The sequence below is a fragment of the Bombina bombina genome, chromosome 2 (genome assembly GCF_027579735.1).
Source record: "Bombina bombina isolate aBomBom1 chromosome 2, aBomBom1.pri, whole genome shotgun sequence".
Classification (NCBI taxonomy): domain Eukaryota; kingdom Metazoa; phylum Chordata; class Amphibia; order Anura; family Bombinatoridae; genus Bombina; species Bombina bombina.
The window spans coordinates 528,729,304-528,756,074 of NC_069500.1; the positions used below are offsets into that span (position 1 = coordinate 528,729,304).

General features: G+C 39.2%; 1 protein-coding gene across 3 annotated transcripts in view; it reads left to right on the forward strand.

The window, feature by feature from the left end:
- The window catches only part of SLC7A8 (solute carrier family 7 member 8), a 61,939-nt gene extending 54,861 nt beyond the window's left edge, over nucleotides 1-7,078 (forward strand). For all 3 annotated transcript variants that reach the window (XM_053702341.1, XM_053702340.1, XM_053702342.1), the window contains exon 12: nucleotides 5,858-7,078. In XM_053702341.1, the coding sequence (XP_053558316.1) occupies nucleotides 5,858-6,006 (149 nt within the window). In that variant the 3' untranslated portion in view covers nucleotides 6,007-7,078. The remainder of the gene's footprint in view (nucleotides 1-5,857) is intronic.
- Nucleotides 7,079-26,771: the final 19,693 nt, after the last annotated feature.

Sequence of the window (26,771 nt, forward strand, 5' to 3'; positions counted from 1 at the left end):
AAGTTAATTCTCATAAATGTGAGGAAAAAACTTAAATCAAAAGCAGAAAAATCAAACTGAAACCACTGCCTGAAGAACTTTTCTCCCAAAAACTGCTTCCGAAGAAGCAAATACATAAAAATGGTAGAATTTAGTAAATGTATGCAAAGAAGACCAAGTAGCAGCTTTTCGAATCTGATCAACTGAAGCTTCATTCTTAAAGTGATAGAATGAGCTGTAATTCTCTGAGGCGGGGCTTGACCCGACTCCAAATAGGCTTGATGAATCAAAAGTTTTAACCATGATGTCAAGGAAACGGCAGAAGCCTTCTGACCTTTCCTGGAACCAGAAGAGATAACAAATAGACTAGAAGTCTTCCTGAAATCTTTAGTAGCTTCAACATACTATTTCAAAGTTCTTACCACATCCAAAGAATGTAAAGATCTTTCTAAAGAATTCTTAGGATTAGGACACAAAGAAGGGACAACAATTTCTCTATTAATGTTGATAGAATTTACAACCTTAGGTAGGAATTTAAATGAAGTCCGCAAACTGCCTTATCCTGATGAAAAAAAACAGAAAAAGAGATTCACAAGGGAAGAGCGGATAATTCAGAAACTCTTCTAGCAGAAGAGATAGCCAACAGAAACAACACTTTCCAAGAAAGGAGTTTAATGTCTACAGAATGCATAGGCTCAAACGGAGGAGCCTGTAAGGCTTTGAAAACCAAATTAAGACTCCAAGGAGGAGAGATTGATTTAATGACAGGCTTAATATGAACCAAAGCCTGCACAAATCAATGAATATCAAGAAGTTTAGCAATCTTTCTATGAAATAAAACAGAGTGCATGGATGTGTCCTTTCAAGGAACTTGCAGACAAACCTTTATCCAAACCATCCTAAAGAAACTGTAAAATTCTAGGAATTCGAAAAGAATGACTAGAAAATTTATGAGAAGAACACCATGAAATATAAGTCTTCCAAACTCGATAATAAATCTTTCTAGAAACAGATTTACGAGCCTGCAACATAGTATTAATCACAGAGTAAGAGAAACCTCTTTGACTAAGCACTAAACAAATTTAATGATTTGAGAGCCTGATGGAAAAACGGACCTTGAGATAGAAGATCTGGCCTTAATGGAAGTGGCCAAGGTTGGCAACTGGACATGCAAGCAAGAGCCACATACTAAAACCTGTGAGGCCATGCTGGAGCCACCAGCAGCACAAACGATCGCTCCATGATGATTTTGGAGATCACTCTTGGAAGAACTAGAGGCGGGGAAATATAAGCAGATTGATAACACCAAGGAAGTGTCAATGCATCCATTGTTTCCGACTGAGGATCCCAGGACCTGGACAAGTACCTGGGAAGTTTTTTGTTTAGATGAGATGCCATAAGATCTATTTCTGGAAGCCCCCCACATCTGAACAATTTGAGAAAACACATCTGGGTGGAGAGACCATTCTCCCGGATGTAAAGTCTGACGACTGAGGTAATCCGCTTCCCAATTGTCTATACCTGGGATATGAACTGCAGAAATAAGACAGGAGCTGAATTCTGCCCAAACAAGTATCCGAGATACTTCTTTCATAGCTTGAGGACTGTGAGTCCCACCCTGATGATTGACATATGCTACAGTTGTGATATTGTCTGTCTGAAAACAAATGAATGGTTCTCTCTTCAACAGAGGCCAAGACTGAAGGGCTCTGAAAATCGCACTGAGTTCCAAAATATTGATTGGTAATCTCGCCTCTTGAGATTTCCAAACCCCTAGTGCTGTCAGAGATCCCCAAACAGCTCCCCAACCTGAAAGTCTTGCATCTGTTGTGATCGCAGTCCAGGCTGGACCATTATACGATGGTGATCTAACCACCAAGTCAGTGAAAGTCGAACATTGGGATTTAAGGATTTTAGTTGTGATATCCTTGTATAATCCCTGCACCATTGGTTCAGCATACAAAGCTGGAGAGGTCTCATATGAAAAAGAGCAAAAGGGATCGCGTCCGATGCTGCAGTCATGAGACCTAAAACTTCCATGCACATAGCTACTGAAGGGAATGACCGAGTCTGAAGGTTCCAACAGGCTGCAACCAATTTCAAACGTCTCTTGTCTGTTAGAGACAAAGTCATGGACACTGAATCTATCTGGAAACCTAAAAAGGTTACCTTTGTCTGAGGAATCAAAGAACTTTTTGGTAAATTGATCCTCCAACCATGTCTTCGAAGAAACAACACTGGTTGATTTGTGTGAGATTTGCACAACGTAAAGACTGAGCGAGTACCAAGATATCGTCCAAATAAGGAAATACCACAATACCCTCCTCTCTGATTACAGAGAGTAGGGCACCTAGAAACTTTGAAAAGATTCAAGTGATAGTGATCTGGATGAATCGGAATATGAAGATATGCATCCTGTAAGTCTATTGTGGACATATAATGTCCTTGCTGAACAAAAGGCAGAATACTCCTTATAGTCACTATTTTGAAAGTTGGTACTCTTACATATTGATTCAAAATCTTTAGATCCAAAACTGTTCTGAATGAATTCTCTTTCTTTGGAACAATGAATATATTTGAATAAAACCCCAGACCCTGTTCCTGAAACGGAAGTGGCATGATTACCCCTGATAACTCCAGGTCTGAAACACATTTCAGGAAAGCGTGAACCTTTACTGGGTTTGCTGGAATGCGTGAAAGAAAAAATCTTCTCACAGGCGGTCTTACTCTGAATCCTATTCTGTACCCCTGAGAGACAATACTCTGAATCCAATGATTTTAGACCGAATTGATCCAAACATCTTTGAAACATTTTAATCTGCCCCCTACCAGCTGAGCTGGAATGAGGGCCGCACCTTCATGTGGACTTGGGGGCTGGTTTTGATCTCTTAAATGGCTTGGATTTATTCCAATTTGAAGAAGGCTTCCAATTGGAAGCAGATTCCTTGGGGGAAGGATTAGGTTTCTGTTCCTTATTTTGTCGAAAGGAACGGAAACGGTTAGAAGCTTTAGATTTACCCTTAGGTCTTTTATCCTGAGGCAAAAAAACTCCCTTCCCCCCAGTGACAGTTGAAATTATTGAATCCAACTGAGAACCAAATAATTTATTACCTTGGAAAGAAAGAGATGGCAATCTGGACTTAGAAGTCATATCAGCATTCCAAGATTTGAGCCACAAAGCTCTTTTAGCTAAAATAGCTAAAGACATAGATTTAACATCAATTTTGATAATATCAAAAATGGCATCACAAATGAAATTATTAGCATGTTGAATCAACTTAACAATGCTAGACAAATCATGATCTGATACTTGTTGCGCTAAAGTTTCCAACCAAAAAGTTGAAGCAGCTGCAACATCAGCCAAATAAATTGCAGGCCTAAGAAGATGACCCGACTATAAATAAGCTTTCCTTAGATAAGATTCAAGTTTCCTATCTAAAGGATCTTTAAAAGAAGTACTATCTTCCGTAGGAATAGTAGTACATTTAGCAAGAGTAGAGAGAGCCCCATCAACCTTGGGGATCTTTTCCCAAAACTACAATCTAACTGCTGGCAAAGGATACAATTTTTTAAACTTTGAAGAAGGAATAAAAGAAGTACCTGGCCTATTCCATTCTTTAGAAATCATATCAGAAATAGCATCAGGAACTGGAAAAACCTCTGGAATAACCACAGGAGGTTTATAAACAGAATTTAAACGTTTACTAGTTTTAATTTCAAGAGGACTAGTTTCCTCCATAGCTAATGTAATCAACACTTCTTTTAACTAAGAACGAATATACTCCATTTTAAATAAATAAGAGGATTTGTCAGCGTCAATATCTGAGGCAGGATCTTCTGAATCAGATCCTCGTCAGAGAAGGATAATTCAGTATGTTGCTGGTCATTTGAAATGTCATCAACCTTATGAGAAGTTTTAAAAGACCTTTTACGTTTATTAGAAGGCGGAATGGCAGACAAAGCCTTCTGAATAGCATCAGAAATGCATTCTTTTAAATTTACAGGTATATCTTGTGCATTAGATGTTGAGGGAACAGCAACAGGTAATGAACTACTACTGATGGATACATTCTTTGCATGTAAAAGTTTATCATGACAACCATTACAAACCACAGCTGGAGGTATAACCCCCACAAGTTTACAACAAATGCACTTAGCTTTGGTTCCAGGGTTCCAACAGAGATTTCTGAGACAGGATCAGATTGAGACAACGTGCAAATGTAAGCGAAAAAAATAACATATAAAGCAAAATTATCAATTTCCTTATATGGCAGTTTCAGGAATGGGAAAAAATGCAAACAGAATAGCCCTCTGACATAGAAAAAAGGCAGGAGGCAAATAGAAATGGGGTCTTAAATAATGAAAATATTTTGGCGCCAAAAACGTCCGTAAACGACACAATCGCGTCATAGATGAAGCAACCGTGTGAATGGACTTGGCATCAACTAAGACACCGGAAATGACGAATTTGCGTCATCGAACGTAACTTTGCGCCCAAAAAAATCTCGTGCCAAGAATGACGCAATAAACTCTGGCAAAGACAGTCAATTAGAAAAAAAACTATACCTCAGGTAAAAAATACATTTTTCATAAAAAAGCATTTCCCAGATATGAAACTGACAGTCTGCAAAAGGAAATATACTGAAAACCTGAATCATGGCAAATATAAGTACAATACACATTTAGAACTTTATATAAATACATAAAGTGCCAAACCATAGCAGAGAGTGTCTTAAGTAATGAAAACATACTTACCAAAAGACACCCATCCACATATAGCAGATAGCCAAACCAGTACTGAAACGGTTATCAGTAGAGTTAATGGAATATGAGAGTATATCGTCGATCAGAAAAGGGAGGTAGGAGATGAATCTCTACAACCGATAACAGAGAACCTATGAATTAGATGCCCGTGAGGAAAACCATTGCATTCAATAGGTGATACTCCCTTCACATCCCTCTGACATTCACTGTACTCTGAGAGGAATCGGGCTTCAAAATGCTGAGAAGCGCATATCAACGTAGAAATCTTAGCACACACTTACTTCACCACCTCCATAGGAGGCAAAGTTTGTAAAACTGAATTGTGGGTGTGGTGAGGGGTGTATTTATAGGGATTTTGAGGTTTGGGAAACTTTGCCCCTCCTGGTAGGATTGTATATCCCATACGTCACTAGCTCATGGACTCTTGCCAATTACATGAAAGAAAGGAAGATATTTTACCTCAAAATTTCCTCGGCTCAGCAGAGTAAGTTCTGTGTAAAAAGTTATACATCAGTTGTTGCTCAGCTGCAGGTAAAAAATAAATAAATGAAGAAATGAACAGCAGCCCATCAGCAGTGCTGAGGTCATGAACTCTTTTACTGTGATCTCATGAGATTTCACTTAACACTCATGAGATTTCATAGTAAACTTCCTTAAACTGAATAGGTTAATAAGATGAGTGTGCACGTAAGCTCACTCCCTTAGTTGTCCCGGGACAGACATACTGATTTGCTGCTTAGAAGTCCTTTACAATGGGATGTGGCTACTTAGGAATTTTTGAGGTAAAATATCTTTCTTTTTTACATAGAGATGTTCAGGTGATATTTTCTAGTCAGCTTTTTACAGCTATGCTGCATTACTTTGAAGTGTTTCAACATTTGGGTATCATGGCCCTTTAATAAAAAACCCTTTTGTATCTACTACCAGTTATCAAGTGTATTAAACGACTGTGCAATGAGGCACCATGGGTAGAAAAAGCATTATATAAATATTACAATAATGGCCCTTCTTTCTCTGTGGGAATGCAAGGTGTTAGGTATTATCCTCCCTTTTGTCTGTTGTGTTTGTTCTCTTGTTTGCTGAGCATTGTCTAAGTATGCTCTCTCTCCACCAGACTCTATGACCCGTGCTGGACAGAAGCTTTGTGTTGTGGTCTACCCTCAGATGGATAGTAAAGATGAAGATGTGAGTGAGGAAACCAAGGAGCAGAGAACTCCAATATACAAGCCTGGATCTGAAGAGGGCAATGGAACCCATGCCTGAACCCTTTCCTCCCTATGGAGCAACCACTACCACTGCCTCTGTCTCTTGTGTGAGGAAACCCCTTATGTGTGCACACACATTTCCAGTGCAACTGTATACATCTTAGCACAGAGGGATGGAGTTAAACATGTATGTGCACAAGTGTGTATGTATATATGTTTGTGTGTCTGTGTATTACTATGTATAAGTGTGTGTGTGGCTATCCTTGTGTGTTTCAGTGCACATATACCTTGATGGTTATTACACCATCTTTCCTCTTGTGTCTCCGCTGCCCTCAGGTATTTTCGGTTTCCAGGGTAGTGTCACTTAATTTGAGGTCAGTGCTGTGAAATTGTCAATGTTGGTTAAACAATGTTGTGGACAGTTTGTTTGTGCAACTTTTTCCTGTGCACTGTGGGACAGTCCTAGTCTGTTCCATGCATTGCCAATATTTGTACTACTGTTTCCCTCAAGTGGTAAGAAGATGGAATTGAAGCTTATTGCAGTGTCCATGATTATTTTTGTGCACTGTATCCTGAGCTGCGCCTGTGAAATTATACCTTGTTCTTTGGCTGCCAATCTGTGCAGGACACCATTGTTCATGCTGACAAAGTAGATAATACCTTTGAGGATTGTTCTGCATCATTACAAATGTTCAAATTCAGAACTTGCACTGTAGGCGAAAGGTTTCTATCAGACAGTCATGTGACCTGTATAGGACAGATCTGCTTTCTTTTGGTGCAATTCATACATGGAACACAATGGGACATCTTACTGTGTACTGTTCCTTGCTTGTGCTATTGAAGTGGAGACCTAGCACACTCCAACCTTGGTCTCAGGTTTCTCTCCCTCAAACTGTCATAGTACTTTTTGGGGGAATGTTGCAATCCTTACTCTAATCCAAAGCAGCAGTTACCCATAATCCTCTGAGACACTCCAGTCACTTATTCATATTCCTCCCTCACACTCCGAGGATTCTGGATAATTCTTTATTAATGGATCAGATTCTCCAAAATGATCATTTTATATATTTTTTTTTATTTAGAATATTGTCTTTGAATGTAATAAAATGGATCTTGTGCCTTTTTGGTGAGATCATGTTCTGCGTAGTGTTGTGTGTGTGTTTGTGATTTTTTTTAACCAATTTCTGAAGAGACCTTTAACATTTACAGACACAAATTGTAGAATTGAAAAGTAATAATTTAGGAGGATTAAATTGTACTTTTAATAAATTCAGCAGTCTGTTGACTGACAATTTTGTACATAGTAAATTAAAGGGACACTTAACCCAAATTTTATCTTTCATGATTCAGATAGAGCATGCAACTTTCTAATTTACTCCTATAATCAATTTTTCTTCATTCTCTTGCTATCTTTATTTGAAAAGCAAGAATGTAAGTTTAGAAGCCGGCCCATTTTTGGTTCACAACCTGGGTTTTCCTTTCTGATTGGTGGATAATTGCTGTCCAGTGTGCTGAACTAAAAATTGTCTGGCTCCTTAGCTTAAATGCCTTCTTTTTCAAATAAAGATAGTAAGAGAGAGAAAAATTGATAATAGGAGTAAATTAGAAAGTTTGCTTAAAATTCCATGCTCTATCTGAATCATGAAAGAAAAAAATTTAGGTTTATAGTATCCCTTTAAAGCTCCCAAAGATACGCTGTTCATTTGATGATAAACTACGTTTTGTAGGAAATTTTTCTGAATTTATTAAAAAAAAAAAGTTCTAGTTCTCCATAAAACATTCATATATTGTGGACATTAATGTTGATTACTTGGGGAACTTTTTTTCTTTAGACAACATTGAAATCCTGATGAACTTGTAAGACTTAGTTTGGACTTTACAGCCTCTAAATTTATAATTGTGGGTATTATCAATGCATTCTGGATCGTAAACTCCCCTACGTGACACCTAAAACCAGATTAAAAGGATTAGCAAAGAGAGAAGGGCAAATAGCTAGCTACAATGTAACCTGCACAATTTGTGGAGGGGGTGTAATTATACTTGAAATTATACTTGGTTAAACTAAGTCAAAAAAGGGTTTGACAGAGAAAGTATTTACCTTTTAAATAGTATGTCGCTATGTGAGCATAAAATATATTCTGTGAATGAAAACCACAAAAAAGGGCGCCTCCTAGTGTGACACTGATATGACACGATTGATACACACTTATTGTTAAAGAACCATACTCACAAGTGTGGCAGTACCCTATTGTGCTGAGTTGAACAGACTGGGATCTCTGTGTCCCAGCTCACTGATCATTGGTACAGGATAGTTCTCCCCTTTTATAGCTCCTGGTATAAACTCATGACAAAAAAAAGCTCAGGCTTCCAGTGCAATATGAGTATAAATGTAATAAAATGACATGAATAAAAACTTAGGGTGTGACAACAACCCAAAGTATATAAAAACAGTTGCAACGCGTTTCTCAGCTGTACTCGCTGTATCTTCAGGTATCTGTCCCTTGCCTGGAAGCACTGGTTTTTAAATTCAACAGATCCAATCAAATGCTTCAATATGCACACACCCTTTGCCAGGTGTATTCAGCTAATTATACCAAACCTTCATTGCTACATTTCCTCTAATACATAAATAAATGTAACTTTATATGCTTTGTACAGAGAATCCTCATCCGTAACAATTATTGTATACTAAAAATACAAACATTTACAATCAAAGACAGATCCGCTTGCAGTACATACATTGCCGTCTAAATATAAATATATATATTCCCAAAATCATTGTTAGCCCAATGAAGGCCATGATAGAAGTAAGGTGGGTTCTGAATCTAGCCCTTATTTGGGTATTTCTTATGTAAAGAACAGCTAAGTCTTTTTAAGCAGTTCAAATGGGTTGCTAAACAGCATAGAATTTTAAAAATAAAATATAAAATCGGTCAACAATATAGTATATGTTGCAAACTGAGCTGTTCATATGGTAATGTAAAATACTCTACTGTCAGTGATCTATATGTTTATAATATAAAAAATATATATTTCATGCACCATTATTATTATTTAAGTGACAAATTGAATATGGCTGGACCAGTTTTCTTAAAATACTGTAAAACACTATCTTGCAATGAAAACATATATAGTAAATGACAGTTGATGCATTATTTATTGAATAATTTTACAAGGAGATTGCTAAATAGACCTGTTACGTAAAGATTTTTTTAATCTTTTTTTCCTTTTATTTTAAACATCAAACCTTTTTATGTACAGGATATTGCAAGAAGAATTCTGAGAGGTTATCAAGAATATCCTATAAACGTATAATTTTAAAACAACATTTACTTTGAGAAACTCAATAAAAGTTAACAAAACAGTTTGTGTTGTAGTAGCTTGTTAACTAGTCTCTTTAGGGGTAGAAAAATAATACAGCAATATATTTACTGATCGCTGCCCAACCTCTGCAATTCCTACCCAAGTCCAAGAAGGCAATTCACTAAAAAAGAAATGAACTTCAGTCAATTGGCTTCATAAAATAACATAATAACTTAGGAGGCTGTTAGTGAATATAGCTATTTAAATTCTTTATGTATAACTATTTTCTTTAGTCTCAGCATGTTGTAGTGGGAAAAGTATATTTCCTTCTTAATACAGGGAGAGTCCACAGCTGCATTCATTACTTGTGGGAATACAGAACCTGGCCACCAGGAGGAGGCAAAGACACCCCAGCCAAAGGCTTAAATACCTCCCCCTCATCCCCCAGTCATTCTTTGCCTTTCATCACAGGTGGTTGGCAGAAAAGTGTAAGAAGATTTCGGAGTAGTTCCTTAGGAAAAATATCTACCCTTCGATATGTGACTGGAGTTTTAAGTAGTCTTGTCAACCTCTCAGTGAGAGCATTTATGAAAGTTAGAGTCTGGAGATGCAGGGAGAGTCTTTCTGCGAACCCATCTAGACTCATGCTAACAACTCCTAAGCAATCAGCGTTGACGAGTTTCACTGCCTACATCACTCAAGTCCATGTCAGAAGCGATGCTACAGTCTGTCACACTTAAAGAACCATGTTTCTGTACCATGGCATAGATTCCGGTAAGGTCGTTTCATTTTGTACACATATGTTAATGCTAGAAGACAGGGTCACAGTGGGACTCCTTTTATCTTTATGGAATCAAGGGTTGATATCTCCTGAGGGGGATTGTGGTGTTTAATCAGATTTGTTTATGTGATTTCTGCTGCTTTATGTGTGTGACATGTTTTTGGGCTCATAGGCTGATATGGAACGTACAGGTTGCCTTTTTACTTGAGAGCTAAGCAGCTTTATTAAACTTGGCACGCTTTTCCTTTAGAAGGGGCGGCCCTGCATAGCGCACCGTGTGACCGGGAGTGGTCACGGTTTCCATTTCCTATTCCTGACTGAGTGACTATGGAGAGGAGCAAGTTTTCTCTATACTGTCTGGGTCATAGGAGGTGGTAAGTGCCCCAGCCATTGGGGTATAAGGTGCCAGTTGTTGTTTTTTTTTCCTGATTAAATAGGGTTACCTAATTATGGAGGATTCTAATTTTTTTTAGAGGAGGATCCCTCTACTTCAGAATTCGATACCTGTGTATATTGTGAGGAGACCCGGGTAGTCCAGCCCTCTCAATTATGTTCCGTATGCCGCAACAGGGTGGTTTCATCAACCAATGTTGAGATGCTAGATACCACTGAGCCTTCCACCTCTGAGGACTCTTCGTCCCGTGAGGTGTGTCCCCTAGAGTAATCTGATCCTACACATGCAGCTTTCCCTGGTACCGCTAATCCTTTTAATAAATTCAGCAGTCTGTTGACTGACAATATTGTACATAGTAAATTAAAGGGACACTTAACCCAAATTTTATCTTTCATGATTCAAATATGGCATGCAACTTTCTAATTTACTCCTATAATCAATTTTTCTTCATTCTCTTGCTATCTTTATTTGAAAAGCAAGAATGTAAGTTTAGAAGCCGGCCCATTTTTTGTTCACAACCTGCGTTTTCCTTGCTGATTGGTGGATAATTGCTGTCCAGTGTTCTGAACCAAAAATTGTCTGGCTCCTTAGCTTAAATGCCTTCTTTTTCAAATAAAGATAGTAAGAGAAAGAAAAATTGATAATAGGAGTAAATTAGAAAGTTTGCTTAAAATTCCATGCTCTATCTGAATCACGAAAGAAAAAAAAAATAGGTTTATAGTATCCCTTTAAAGCTCCCAAAGATATGCTGTTCATTTGATGATAAACTATGTTTTGTAGGAAATTATTCTGAATTTATTAAAAAAAAAAAAAAAGTTCTAGTTCTCCATAAAACATTCATATATTGTGGACATTAATGTTGATTACTTGGGGAACTTTTTTTCTTTAGACAACATTGAAATCCTGATGAACTTGTAAGACTTAGTTTGGACTTTAGAGCCTCTAAATTTATAATTGTGGGTATTATCAATGCATTCTGGATCGTAAATTCCCCTACGTGACACCTAAAACCAGATTAAAAGGATTAGCAAAGGGGGCGGAGCCAACAGCCGAACAAGACAGTCGCATGTTTCCTGAGCTCTTGGGCCTGAACTATCTAATATAACTATTTTCAGCAAGAATCTAAACTATCTTAGAATATGGATGATCACTAACTAGTCTACAATTGATAGATGACCTTACTGAGACGAGGCATGCAACTAATCCAGGATTCAGTCGCTCCTCCTGGAGAGAACCCCTGCATCATGTGCAGTAAATTATGTAGGCCTTCCTCCATTACTACCAGCCCAAGCCCCTGCAAGGCAAAGCCAGCAGATGTTTCCGAAACTGAAGAAACTTACGAGTTATTATATACCCTGTTACAAGATTTAGGACGACGGATGGCAAGCTGTTTCTATGACCTATCTGATACTCTGAAATCGACATCAAGGGGAGCGGTCAGCGCCGCACTAGCTAACAAAGACTCTGGGAGCGCACAGATGGAGATATCTCTAGAATTCTGCCAATGTCTTTTACTCCCCCGCTACTTACCTTGAATACCGAAGATGTGTGTGATTCATCACAGGAACATTCTGCATTACCTCTCACTGATCACACGACAACCGTGTTGAGCATCGCACCGATATTGGAACGGAGCCCACAGAGTGTGAAGGTTAGACAGTGTCCTAGGTCCAAACCATGCCTCACAGCAATGGGTGTGTATCGCTGGCCCTTGGATTATGACCATGGTGAGCTGACCGATCGTACAGGCAGAGAATTGGAACTTACTTTATTACTGCTGCCATGGGCTTTGATTTGGATGCCTGACATTCTTTCGTTGCTGTGTCCTGTTTATGCAGGGATGGCGCAGGCTTCAGGGTACAACCACGTGGATGAGGAATCTTCATACCTCAAGTTATTATGCATAAGCTCTTATAGACTTGGTGTTGGATAATTTGTCTTACGGGGTATAGGCTAAGGGAAAGACGCTACACTTCTTCTGTTCATTCTCCTTAAGCCGGTGGGGGAAAAACTTTACATACCTTTTGTAGAACTTTTGGTTATCACAACCCCGCAGCCCAATGTAATGATGACATGCTTAAATTGTCTGCTGTGATGTTTCCTAAGCTCCGGTTGTGACTAGTTATCCTATGGCCAATTTCCCTTTCCCAGTCAGAACAGCACTCGTTTAGACCACATGTCAGTTTATTTTTCCACAGTTTTCCTAGCATTTACCAGTTATGTTAATTAATGTCTTAAGATGTTCTATATTCATATACATGTTTCAAAAGGTTTATTATAGTTTTAGTAGTATATTATTTGACTTGAACTAGTGGTTGATCTATACCATATATTTTCTATAAGAAGCTAGACTTATATTGGCCTCCTGTATCTAACTCTCAGTTTCTTCTGCATTTTGCTGTGGTTTAATGTCATATTCTGTAAGTTTCAAAGGTCTCAAGTCTGCATTTGATTCATAACACCTATATACCTGAATATATATGTTGGAATTATACCCAGCTTAGCTTAAAACTAGGTGTAGTATTTAATATATGATAACATTTAGGTTTGATGCATTAATATATGCACACACTGGCTAATAACTGTTCTGCAGTGCTAATGAGATACAGTAGCTAGTTACCTTTTTCTACTGCACCTACCTCTGTTTATTATTCTTCTAATTAGGAGGTTTACTCTCCATCCAGTTTACTGTAGCTGTCACCTGTACATGTATAAATAATAGAATACACTGATAGACTGATGGCGTATTCAGAGCTCACTAATACTCATAAGCTTATCTGCTTTATTGATCTTATCTCAGCTCAAAATTTCCTTATATTTGTCATACCTCATAGATTTAAGCACTGTAGTCAACAAGGACTACCACGTTTACTAGTCTCCCATATTCTTGTAATTTACAAGCCACTGGCCCGTGCAATAGGCTGTCACTGGTTCTGAGAGGTTGTTGCTGTACAGAGCTACTCTAGCATCTCTATGTATTTCCAGGCTCAGTGCAAGGGATACCACAATAAGTTAAAACAATGCCTAGCTCAAAAGAAGTGGTAAGCTCTTGCTGTAGTATTAACCCCTTAGTGACCAGAGCACTTTTCCATTTTCTGTCCGTTTGGGACCAAGGCTATTTTTACATTTCTGCGGTGTTTGTGTTTAGCTGAAATTTTCCTCTTACTCATTTACTGTAACCACACATATTATATACCGTTTTTCTCGCCATTAAATGGACTTTCTAAAAATACCATTATTTTCATAATATCTTATCATTTACTATAAAAAAAATTATAAAATATGAGGAAAAATGGAAAAAAACACACTTTTTCTAACTTTGAACCCCAAAATCTGTTACATATCTACAACCACCAAAAAACACCCATGCTAAATTGTTTCTAAATTTTGTCCTGAGTTTAGAAATACCCAATGTTTACATCTTCTTTGCTTTTTTTGTAACTTATAGGGCCATAAATACAAGTAGCACTTTGCTATTTTCAAACCATTTTTTTTCAAAATTAACACTAGTTACATTAGAACACTAATATCTTTCAGGAATCCCTGAATATCCATTGACATGTATATATTTTTTTTTAGAAGACATCCCAAATTATTGATCTAGGCCCATTTTGGTATATTTCATGCCACCATTTCACCGCCAAATGCGATCAAATACAAAAAATTGTTCACTTTTTCACAAATTTTTTCACAAACTTTCAGTTTCTCACTGAAATTATTTACATACTGCTTGTGCAATTATGGCATAAATGGTTGTAAATTCTTCTCTGGGATCCCCTTTGTTCAGAAATAGCAGACATATATGGCTTTGGCATTGCTTTTTGGTAATTAGAAGGCCGCTAAATGCCACTGCGCACCACACGTGTATTATGCCCAGCAGTGAAGGGGTTAATTAGGGAGCATGTAAGGAGCTTTTTGGGGTAATTTTAGCTTTAGTGTAGTGTAGTAGACAACCCCAAGTATTGATCTAGGCCCATTTTGGTATATTTCATGCCACCATTTCACCGCCAAATGCGATCAAATTAAAAAAAACGTAAAATTTTTCACAATTTTAGGTTTCTCACTGAAATAATTTACAAACAGCTTGTGCAATTATGGCACAAATGGTTGTAAATGCTTCTCTGGGATCCCCTTTGTTCAGAAATAGCAGACATATATGACTTTGGAGTTGCTTTTTGGTAATTAGAATGCTGCTAAATGGCGCTGCGCATCACACGTGTATTATGGCTAGCAGTGAAGGGGTTAATTAGGTAGCTTGTAGGGAGCTTGCAGGGTTAATTTTAGCTTTAGTGTAAAGATCAGCCTCCCACCTGAAACATCAGACCCCCTGATCCCTCCCAAACATCTCTCTTCCCTCCCCTACCCCACAAATGTCCCCGCCATCTTAAGTACTGGCAGAAACTCTGCCAGTACTAAAATAAAAGTATATTTGGGCTTTTTTGTGCATTTTTTGTTAGCATATTTACATATGCTTCTGTGTAGGGATCCCCCTTAGCCCCCAACCTCACTGATCCCCCACTAAACAGCTCTCTAACCCTCCCCCTCTGACTTAATGTGCGCCATCTTGGGTACTGGCAGCTGTCTGCCAGTACCCAGTTTAGTGAAAAAAAATGCTTTTTTTTTTAATAAAATATGTCCCTTTTCTGTAGTGTAGCTCCCCCCCCCCCCAAGACCAACCCCCCACCCCTTCCAGATCCCTTAGATGGTTTTGAAAAAAGTTTATTTCATTTTTTTTTTACTTTAACTTTTTTACTTTTCTGTAGTGTAGCGGTTCCCACCCGCTCCCGCCCCGTGCACGCGCCCGCCCCCCCCCCCCCCGTGCACGCGCGCGCGCCCGTGCGCGCCCCCGACGGTCCCGATCCCGATCCCGCCCCCCGTGACGTCACGCGCAACACCGATGGCCGCCCACCCGCCTCCCAATTCGGCTCCCACCCACCAACGATACCGGCCATCGATGTCCGGTGCAGAGAGGGCCACAGAGTGGCTCTCTCTGCATCGGATGGCCATGTATGGTTATTGCAGGATGCCTCCATATCGAGGCATCACTGCAATAACCGGAAAGCAGCTGGAAGCGAGCAGGATCGCTTCCAGCTGATTTCCACACCGTGGACGTGCAGGGTACGTCCTCAGGCGTTAACTGCCTTTTTTTTGAGGACGTACCCTGCACGTCCTCGGTCATTAAGGGGTTAATTGCACTAGGGCGAAAATCTTACCCACTTTTTGCATAAGTACTACCATTTACTTAAGTTTATAGGCATAGTTTATTATTTATTTAAAAGCAACGAGATTGTATAATATTAATCTCCTATTCATTAAGATATTGCAGAGACCATATCATTGCAATTATAGTCTAGTCTTTTGTATACTTTATTTGCAACCCATTTATTATTTAAGATTGATTTGCTGAGGTATATGCTGGCTATTAAATACAAGTATCTCTGCCAGCAGAGGGTTTCCTATTTTGACAAAGCAACCCCAGTGGATTTTAACTTAAGAAACCTCTTGATATTGCCTATACTTGTTCTAGTGAGGGTTAATTTAATAATGTCTAGTCAGCCATGGGCAAACTCCAACCTGATATCTGCTGTTGTCGTTGTAACGCCTGGTACCCTCTCGACGTTTGGTGCCTACTTTTTATATGACTGTAGATCTACATCTGAAGCTGTGGGAATAATAAGTAAAATTGCTATTGTTATCATATACTATTGCTTCCTAATTGATATATGTATTTTGAGCTTGTGGCTAAGATTTCAAGAGAGGACCTAACTGTTGCACTATAAGTCTATTCACCACTTGTACTCTATATTATTAATATCTGACGTTCCTAAATTGCCCTTGTATATATGGCTCCGCCCCTCCACCCTTTCCCCTAATTTACATAGCGGTGCTTACCCGCTGACATCCCCCCCCCCCATTGTATTCTCATTTTTTCGCATTTTTAAGCTCATACAGAGCTGCTCATCCGACCCTCAGTTGTCTTTTATTCTCAGTTGTTCCATTAGCCTACCCACTGTGTATTTTATAATTGTCAAATTATTTTATTCAATTATATTTGTATCTCTTCTTTTGCTGTTGTCAAAAGGCGTTTTATGTTTTATGTTTGTTACGCAAAACCTCAATAAAAAATATTTAAAAAAAAAAAAGGATTAGCAAAGAGAGAAGGGCAAATAGCTAGCTACAATGTAACCTGCACAATTTGTGGAGGGGTGTAATTATACTTGAAATTATACTTGGTTAAACTAAGTCAAAAAAGGGTTTGACAGAGAAAGTATTTACCTTTAAATAGTATGTCGCTATGTGAGCATAAAATATATTATTCTGTGAATGAAAACCACAAAAAAGGGCACCTCCTAGTGTGACACTGATTATGACACGATTGATACACGATTGATACACACTTATTGTTAAAGAACCATACTCACAATTGTATATATATATATATTATATATTCCCAAATCATTGTTAGCCCAATGAAGGCCATGATAGAAGTAAGGTGGGTTCTGAATCTAGCCCTTATTTGGGTATTTCTTATGTAAAGAACAGCTAAGTCTTTTTAAGCAGCTCAAATGGGTTGCTAAACAGCATAGAATTTTAAAAATAAAATATAAAATCAGTCAACAATATAGTATATGTTGCAAACTGAACTGTTCATATGGTAATGTAAAATACTCTACTGTCAGTGATCTATATGTTTATAATATAAAAAATATATATTTCATGCACCATTATTATTATTTAAGTGACAAATTGAATATGGCTGGACCAGTTTTCTTAAAATACTGTAAAACACTATCTTGCATTGAAAAAATATATAGTAAATGACAGTTGATGCATTATTTATTGACTGAGTTTACAAGGAGATTGCTAAATAGACCAGTTGCGTAAAGATTTTTCAATTCTTTTTTCCTTTTATTTTAAACATCAAACCTTTTTATGTACAGGATGTTGCAAGAAGAATTCTGAGAGGTTATCAAGAATATCCTATAAACGTATCATTTTAAAACAACATTTACTTTGAGAAACTCAATAAAAGTTAACAAAACAGTTTGTGTTGTAGTAGCTTGTTAACTAGTCTCTTTAAGGGTAGAAAAATAATACAGCAATATATTTACTGATCGCTGCCCAACCTCTGCAATTCCTACCCAAGTCCAAGAAGGCAATTCACTAAAAAAGAAATGAACTTCAGTCAATTGGCTTCATAAAATAACATAATAACTTAGGAGGCTGTTAGTGAATATAGCTATTTCAATTCTTTATGTATAACTATTTTCTTTAGTCTCAGCAGGTTGTAGTGGGAAAAGTATACTAGCTTCAGGGTGATAAATGCCAATAGGAAACAAAGGAAATGTAAAAAAGGAAATACGGGATAAGTAAAATGTGTTATACACAAGACTCTGAATGAGAATAAGATTGAAAAGCTATGTTTATTTAATACATGATACGGATTATACCTATGAATAAAATTATGACATCAGTGTCAAACTAATATAATACAATCTAGAAGACAATACTATAAAATATCTAAAATAAATAAATAATACAGTATAGCACAAAACGGTATCTAGACCAATAAACTAAATAAATAATTAGAATACCTGAGAATATAATGCTTACATTAATATGAAATATAATAATTCTAATGTTTCAATAAGTATCGATTCGGTAGTCCTCAGAAGTATATGATGTTGTTTTTTGAGATTATTATTGATACTTAGTTTATATGGCTCAAAGTTCGAAATGCTAAATTCCAGTGTGAAATACAAAATATATGGCGTACATTTAAGTGTTGGATAACAGTGATAAAATGCAATTATATTGCACTGTATAGGAATATTCTTCGGCAAATTGGCTCAAAAGTACCTGGTTTCCAGGTGGAAGGTTGTTCCATGTCTTTTCAGCTAAAATACTCAGTGCACTGCAGTGTTATCCCGGAATTGTCTCTGTCTCTGGTTCCCAATCTGATGTGCCTTAACGGCCTCTGGTGATCTGATGTCTGTTCCTCCTTAGTAAGATGCTCTGTGCCGGATGTCTTGAAGATGGACCCGCTCCGTGCCGGATGGATGAAGATAGAAGATGCCGTCTGGATGAAGACTTCTGCCCATCTGGAGGACCACTTCTGCCGACTTGGATGAAGACTTCTCCCGGCTTCGTTGAGGACTTCTTGCCGCTTCGCTGAGGACTTCTCCCGGCTTCGTTGAGGATGGATGTCTGGTCTTCTAAACTGTAAGTGGATCTTCGGGGGTTAGTGTTAGTTTTTTTTTAAGGGTTTATTGGGTGGGTTTTAGTTTTAGATTAGGGTTTGGGCAATAGAAAAAGAGCTAAATGCCCTTTTAAGGGCAATGCCCATCCAAATGCCCTTTTCAGGGTAATGGTGAGCTTAGTTTTTTAGTTAGGATTTTATTGGGGGGGTTGGTTGTGTGGGTGGTGGGTTTTACTGTTGGGGGGGTGTTTATTTTTTTTACAGGTAAAAGAGCTGATTTATTTTGGGCAATGCCCTGCAAAAGGCCCTTTAAGGGCTATTGGTAGTTTATTGAAGACTAGGGTTTTTTTTATTTTAGGGGGGCTTTTTTATTTTGATAGGGCTATTAGATTAGGTGTAATTGGTTTAAATATCTGATAATTTCTTTTTTTATTTTGTGTAATTTAGTGTGTTTTTTTTTTGTAATTTAGATAATTGTATTTCATTAATTTAATTAATTTAATTGTAGTGTAAGGTTAGGTTTTATTGTAAGACAGGTTAGGTTTTATTTTACAGGTAAATTTGTATTTATTTTAACTAGGTAATTAGTAAATAGTTAACTATTTAGTAACTATTCTACCTAGTTAATATAAATACAAACTTGCCTGTAAAATAAAAATAAACCCTAAGCTAGCTACAATGTAACTATTAGTTATATTGTAGCTAGCTTAGGGTTTATTTTATAGGAAAGTATTTAATTCTAAATAGGAATTATTTAGGTAATGATAGTAATTTTTATTTAGATTTATTTTAATTATATTTAAGTTAGGGGGTGTTAGGGTTAGACTTAGGTTTAGGGGCAAATAAATTTAGTATAGTGGCGGCAACATTGGGTGCGGCAGATTAGGGGTTATTAAATGTAGGTGGGTGGCAGCGATGTTAGGGGCGGCAGATTAGGGGTTAATAAGTATAATGTAGGTGTCGGGGTGGCAGATTAGGGGTTAATAAGTGTAAGATTAGGGGTGTTTAGACTCATGGTTCATGTTAGGGGGTTAGGTGTAAACATAAATTTTGTTTCCCCATAGGAATCAATGGGGCTGTGTTACTGAGCTTTACGCTGCTTTTTTGCAGGTGTTAGGCTTTTTTTCAGCCAGCTCTCCCCATTGATGTCTATGGGGAAATCGTGCACGAGCATGTAAAACCAGCTCACCGCTGGCTTAAGCAGCGTTGGTATTGGAGTGCGGTATGGAGCACAATTTTGCTCTACGCTCACTTCTTGCCTGTTAACACAGGGTTTAGGAAAACCTGTAATACCAGCGCTGTAGGAAAGTGAGCAGTGACAATAACATGCAAGTTAATACCGCACCCCTCATACCGCAAAACTCGTAATCTAGCCATTAGTCAGTAAATACAGATCAGGTATACAACTATTATGATTACATACATGCAAATAGAAATCTCCACTGTTTGGGAACCATCATCCCATTATTATGTTTGTCACTTTATTATACCCTTTTGTCACAAACAACATGAAAAGTGTTTATAAAAACAGTTCTTAAAAATCCAAACATTTTTTATACATCTAATATACCTCAGAAATGTTTACTTAAACGTGTTTTAAATAATTTTCATATGTACATATTTAATTGACCTGAACAGTATTAATTGACCCGAGCAATATTAAACTAAGAATGATTTATAATAAGGACTAACGCAAGAAGAACCAAAAGAGAAAAAATACTGAAGAAATATCACTGAAGAAAATGTTTTGAATATTATGGAAATAAATGGCTGTACAATACAATGAACCATTCAATTAAGCATTGAAAGGGTTAAGGACTGTGGGGCGTACATTTAAGGGCTTTAAAAAGCAAAAAGACGACTCTATCAGGTATCTTGAAAAAGGCTCCCAGCCGAAACGCGTATAACCTGAGCACTTGATAACTGGATTACAAGGAGAGCAGAGAAACACATTGCTCTGTGGAACCGGAGGCTGACTAAGAACACTCCACTAAAAAACGGAGGCTGCAAAGAGCACTCCAAGGAGGGACCGGAGGCTGACAAGTGAGCACTTCACCCGGATATTTGCAGACTACTACTACAGGTCTTACTAAGGAGGAACAGACATCAGATCACCAGAGGCCTTTAAGGCACATTAGATTGGGAACCAAAGTCAATTCCGGGATAACACCGCAGTGCACTGTGAGTATTTTAGCTAAAAAGACACTGAACAACCTTCCACCTAGAAACCAAGGTACTTTTGGGCCAATTTGCCGAAGAATTTTCCTATACAGTGCAATATAATTGCATTTTATCACTGTTATCAAACACACCATATATTTTGTATTTCACGCTGGAATTTAGCATTTCGAACTCTGAGCCATATAAACCAAGTATCAATAATAATCTCAAAAAACAACATCATATACTTCTGAGGACTACCAAATCAATACTTATTGAAACATTAGAATTAAGAACAGTATTTATTATATTCCATATTAATGTAAGCGTTATATTCTCAGGTATTCTAATTATTTATTTAGTTTATCGGTCTAGATACCGATTTGTGCTATACAGTATTATTTATTTATTTTAGCTAATTTATTTATTTTAGCTATTTTATAGCATTGTCTAGAAGATTGTATTATATTAGTTTGACACCGATGTCATCATTTTATTCATAGGTATAATCCGTATCATGTATTAAATAAACATAGCTTTTCAATCTTATTCTCATTCAGAGTCCTGTGTATAACACATTTTACTTATCCCGTATTTCCTTTTTTACATTTCCTTTGTTTCCTATTGGCATTTATCACGCTGAAGCTAGTATACGTTGTACATTTAAAATATCTATATAAATATTTGAATGTCCATCCTAAATTGGTTCTAGATAAATAAAAGGCATATACTATTATTAACGTTACGTTGAGCCACTTTATAGTATTTTTTGATCTTTCACAAACTGTTTTTTGGGAATAAACATTTTTTTTTAGGTGTGCAGTATACCCTTCTGCCCAGGACAGATTTATCACATTTTTAAGCTTGATTTTAAGTAGTCCTGTCAGTTTCTCAGTGAGAGCATGGGTGAAAGTTAGTCTGGAGATGCAGGGAGAGTCTTTCCGTGAACTCATCCCGACTCAGTTTAACAGCTCTATTACCAATCAGTGTTGACCACTTTCGCTGCCTGCTTTTCTTCTCTCAAGTCAGGAGCGATGCTACTATCCTGTCACACTTGAAGGGCTGTGTTCCTGTTCCACAACATAGATTCTAGTAAGATTGTTTAATTTATATGTGATAACGCAAGAAGACAGGGTCACAGTTTGGCTCCTTTATCTTTATAGAATCTAGGGTAATACCCTCGGAAGGGGGATATTGAACAGGGGGTGGGGGATTCTTATGCATAATATTGTTTTTTTGTGTTTTTTGCTGCACTTGTGTGAGATGGGGCTCTGCCAGTGTGGAACAGTCAGTTCAATAGTGAGAGATTGAGGCAGGCTTTTTTGGCGCATCTCCCTCTTGAGTGCAGGGGCGATCCTGCATGGCACTCCATGTGACCTGGTGTGGCCTCCTTTCGACCTGCGTTTGAAGGAGACGAAAGCAGTTTCTTGTAGTTTTGGGTTATAGGAGGTGGTGAGTGCCCCGGCCATTGGGATATAAAGGTACCATTTATTTTTTTGATCAAGTCCGTAATAAAGGCGCAAGCTATGGAGGGCTCTGATATGTTAGAGGATACTCCCTCTTTATCTAAACCTATTAACTGTGTATATTGTGAGGATGTTCCAGTCGAACTGCTGACCCAACTCTGTTCCACATGCTTTGACAATATTGCTATATCTAAAAAGAATAAAGTATTTAGTACGGCTGCGTCCACCTCTGAGAGTTCTCCGCCCCACGAGGTGGGTTCCCTACAATCATCTCCGATTTACACAAGCAGTTCTCCAGGGCACTACTAATCCTCCTACGGGAGGGGTCCTTTGGTCTCCAGGCTTCGCCCATCATTTACAGTCGGCGGTTTCTGCGGGCATTAATGCAATGCCTCGCCCTACTAAGGGGAAGGTACGGCACTGCTATCCATCTCAGGGGTCTTCGACTCTGCAGGATGTCTCAGACAGATTATCCGCCGAGGAGGACAACTCCGACTTAGCGGAGGATGTCGCTTCTGGGTCGGAATTGGCTACTTCTAGACCTCCGTCTGCGGAGGAACCAGATTTTAAATTTATGATGGAGCATTTGCACTTTCTACTCAAGGAGGTGCTTGCTACGTTGGAGGTTCCGGAAACCAGGAACCTTCGATCCCTAAACTGGATAGAGTTTACAAGGTCAGGGTAGTGCTCCAGGCCTTCCCGGTTCCAGTCAAGATGTCTAACTTTATTAAGAATGAATGGGAGAAACTTGGTTCGTCCTTTTCCCCCTCTTCTTCTTTTAAAAAGCTTTTCCCCGTTCCGGGCACGCAGCTTGAACTGTGGGGAACTGTCCCTAAGGTGGATGGTGGTATCTCCACACTCGCTAAGAGAACGACTTCCGCTAGAGGATAGCTCCTCTTTCAAGGAACCCATGGATAAAAAGATGGAGTCCATGGTGCAGAAGATGTTCCAACTCCCGGGGTTCGTTTTCCAACCAGTGGTGGCTGTCGCTGCGGTGGCTGGTGTGGCTACCTATTGGTGTGACGCTCTATCAGCAATGGTCAAGGTGGAGACTCCCCTCAATGAGATTCTAGAATGAATCAAGGCCTTAAGGGTAGCACATTCGTTTATTTGTGATGCTAGCATGCAGATCATTTGCCTGAATACTAAGACATCAGGTTTTTCTGTTTTAGCCCGCAGGGCTCTGTGGCTAAAGTCGTGGTCTGCTGATATGACTTCCAAGTCTCACTTGCTTTCTCTCCTATTCTAGGGGAAAGTTTTGTTTGGCTTGGGTCTGGATTCTATTATATCTACGGTCACGGGTGGCAAGGGTGACTTCTTACCTCAGGATAAGAAGGCCAAACCTAAGGGATCTACTTTTCATCCCTTTCTTGCAGACAAGTCTTAGCGCCAGTAGCCTGCCGCAAAGTCGGAGCAATCCAAGGGATCTTGGAAACCAGCTAACTCTATGAACAGAGCAGAACAAGAAGGCCGCAGAGTCAAAGTCAGTATGAAGGGGCAGCCTCCGATCCGTCCTCGGATCAGGTAGGGGTAGACTATTTCAGGTAGGGGGCAGACTATTTCTCTTTGCGGAGGCCTGGAGAAGAGACGTTATAGACCCTTGGGTTCTGGAGGTCGTAGCCCAGGGTTACAGGATAGGTTTCAAGTCATATTCGCCAGGGGCAGATTCCTCCTGTCAAACATATCTTCAAGACCAGAAAAGACGCTTTCCCTGGGGTGTGTGAGGGATTTCTCATCTCTCAGGGTAATCGTCCCAGTTCCTCCGGCAGAAAGAGGTCTGGGGTATTATTCAAACCTTTTCGTGGTCCCAAAGATGGAGGGCATGTTTCATGCAATCCTGGACCTAAAGGCCATAAACAAGTTTTTGTCAGTTCCATCATTCAAGATGGAGACGATCAGGTCAATTTTGCCCTTGGATCAAGAAGGGCAATTCATGACGACTATAGACCTGAAGGACGCTTACCTTCACGTTCCAATACACAAGGATCACTTCTAAGATTCACTTTCTTGGACCAGCTCTTCCAGTTTGTGGCACTTCTGTTTGGCCTGGCGACTGCCCAAAGGGTCTTTACAAAATTCTGGGAGCTATTCTCGCAGTAGCGAGAGCCAGAAGGATTGCAGTGGTGCCTTATCTGGATGATATCCTGGTCCAGGCTCCATCCTACAGTTTTGCGGAGGATCACTCAAGAGCTCTTCTCCTACTCCTTCGGTCCAACGGGTGGAAGATAAACGAAGGAAAGAGTTCATTGGTCTCCATCAACAGGGTGGATTCCCTGGGTACGATAATAGATTCTTCAGCCATGAAGATATTCTTGACAGATCAGAGATGTTGCAAGCTTGCATCCAACTGTCTAGCTCTTCAGACATCCTCCAGGACATCTGTGGCGAGGTGTATGGAGGTGATTGGGCTCATGGTATCCAGCATAGATGTCATTCCATTCGCCAGGATCCATCTCAGACCTCTTCAGCTGTGCATGTTGAGACAATGTAATGGCGATCATTCAGATCTGTCCCAACAGATATCTCTGGACAGACCGGTGATGGTGTCTCTATCTTGGTGGACCATACCGGGGCAGTTGTCACAGGCGACATGCTTTTTGAGACCATCCTGGGAGATCGTGACCACGGATGCAAGTCTATCAGGATGGGGAGCTGTTTGGGGTGCCAGAAAGGCACAGGGCAGATGGACTCGAGAGGAGTCGAGTCTATCTATAAATATTTTGGAACTTCGAGTGACGTTTCATCCAGGGGAATAGTCTCTCCATCTTGAGATGTTCGTGGAGATCTGCAGCAGATGGGGGATCTGGAGATGGATCTCATGGCAACCAGACTCAATTGCAAGCTACCCAGATACGGTTGGGATACGGAACTGATAGATGCCTTGGCAGTGCCCTGGGACTTCAACCTAATTTACATATTTCCACCGTTGCCTTTTTCTACCTCGTGTAGTGGCCTGCATCAAGCAGGAGAAAGCTTTGGCTATTCTGATTGCTCCGTCGTGGCCGAGGAGGATGTGGTTTGCGGATCTGGTGGGGATGTCATCATCTTCACCGTGGAGGTTACCTTGTCACAAGGATCTGCTGGTTCAAGGTCCTTTTCTACATCAAAATTTAGATTCTCTGAGGCTGACTGCGTGGAGATTGAATGACTAGTCTTAGCCAAGAGATGATTTTCGGAAAAAGTAATTCACACTTGTTCAGGCCAGGAAGCCAGTCTCTCGACGCATCTACCACAAGGTGGGGAGGACCTACTTGTCCTGCTGTGAGGAACGAGGATATCCCTGGCATAAGGTCAGGGTATCTAGGATTTTGGCCTTTCTCCAGGACGGTCTGGATAAGGGTCTTGCCGCCAGTTTCCTAAGGGGACTGATCTCGTCTTTATATGTGCTGTTGCATAGGAAGCTTGCAGAGCTTCTTGACATTGTCTTTTGTGCAGGCTCTGGCAGGATCAGGCCTGTATTCAGAAATCCAGCTCCTCCTTGGAGCTTAAACTTGGGTATTTGTTCCCACAAGTAATGAATGAAGCAGTGGACTCTCCTCCCATTAAGATGGGAAACATAAATTATGCTTACCTGATAATTTAATTTCCATCTGTGGGAGGAGAGTCCACAGCCCCCGTCTGTGACTCCGGTGGGCGGACCTAAATTTAATCTTATTCTTCTGGCACCATTTCTATCCTGATATTTCTCCTACTGTTACTTGTTCCCCTGGCAGAATGACTGGGCGATGAGGGGAGTGGGCGAGGTATTTAAGCCTTTGGCTGGGGTGTCTCCTCCTGGTGGCCATGTTCTTAATTCCCACAAGTAATGAATGAAGCAGTGGACTCTCCTCCCACAGATGGAAATTAAATTATCAGGTAAGCATAATTTATGTTTTTAAGCAATTTTTTCTAATTTACTCTTATCAATTTTTCTTCGCTCTCTTGGTATCTTTATTTAAAGGTAAGCTTAGGAGCTGGCCTATTTTTGGTTCAGCAACTGGTGATTGGTGGCTACATTAAGACACAAATCAGAAAGCACTACCCAGGTGCTGAACCAAAAATGGGCCGACTCCTATGCTTACATTCCTGCTTTTTCAAATAAAGATACCAAGAGAACAATATTTTTTTATAATAATTGTGTGCTCTATCTGAATCATGAAAGTTTAATTTTGACTAGACTATCCCTTTAAAATGCATAAAAAGATGAAGGTTAGCACAAGCCACACAATCGGGGGGGGGGGGATTTAAGGATGTTCGCTGGACCCATTTGGAAGTTAATTTGTATGGGTCTAAGCACCCCGATGAGTTCTTATGGATTAAAACTAATCGAGGGGATAGGGCAGGTAAATATAGGCCCCTGATGTTAGACAATACCAATTTTATATGGGGTTTGGTGTCTAAATCAAAGAACTTGTTTCCCACACATTCATTGCTCATACCTATTATATACCTAGTAGCTAAAGAAACTCAAAGATAGTGTATAAGTGGGCAAACAAGGGGCTGTATCGGGTTGCAGATTTCTCGGATAAGGGGAAACTCA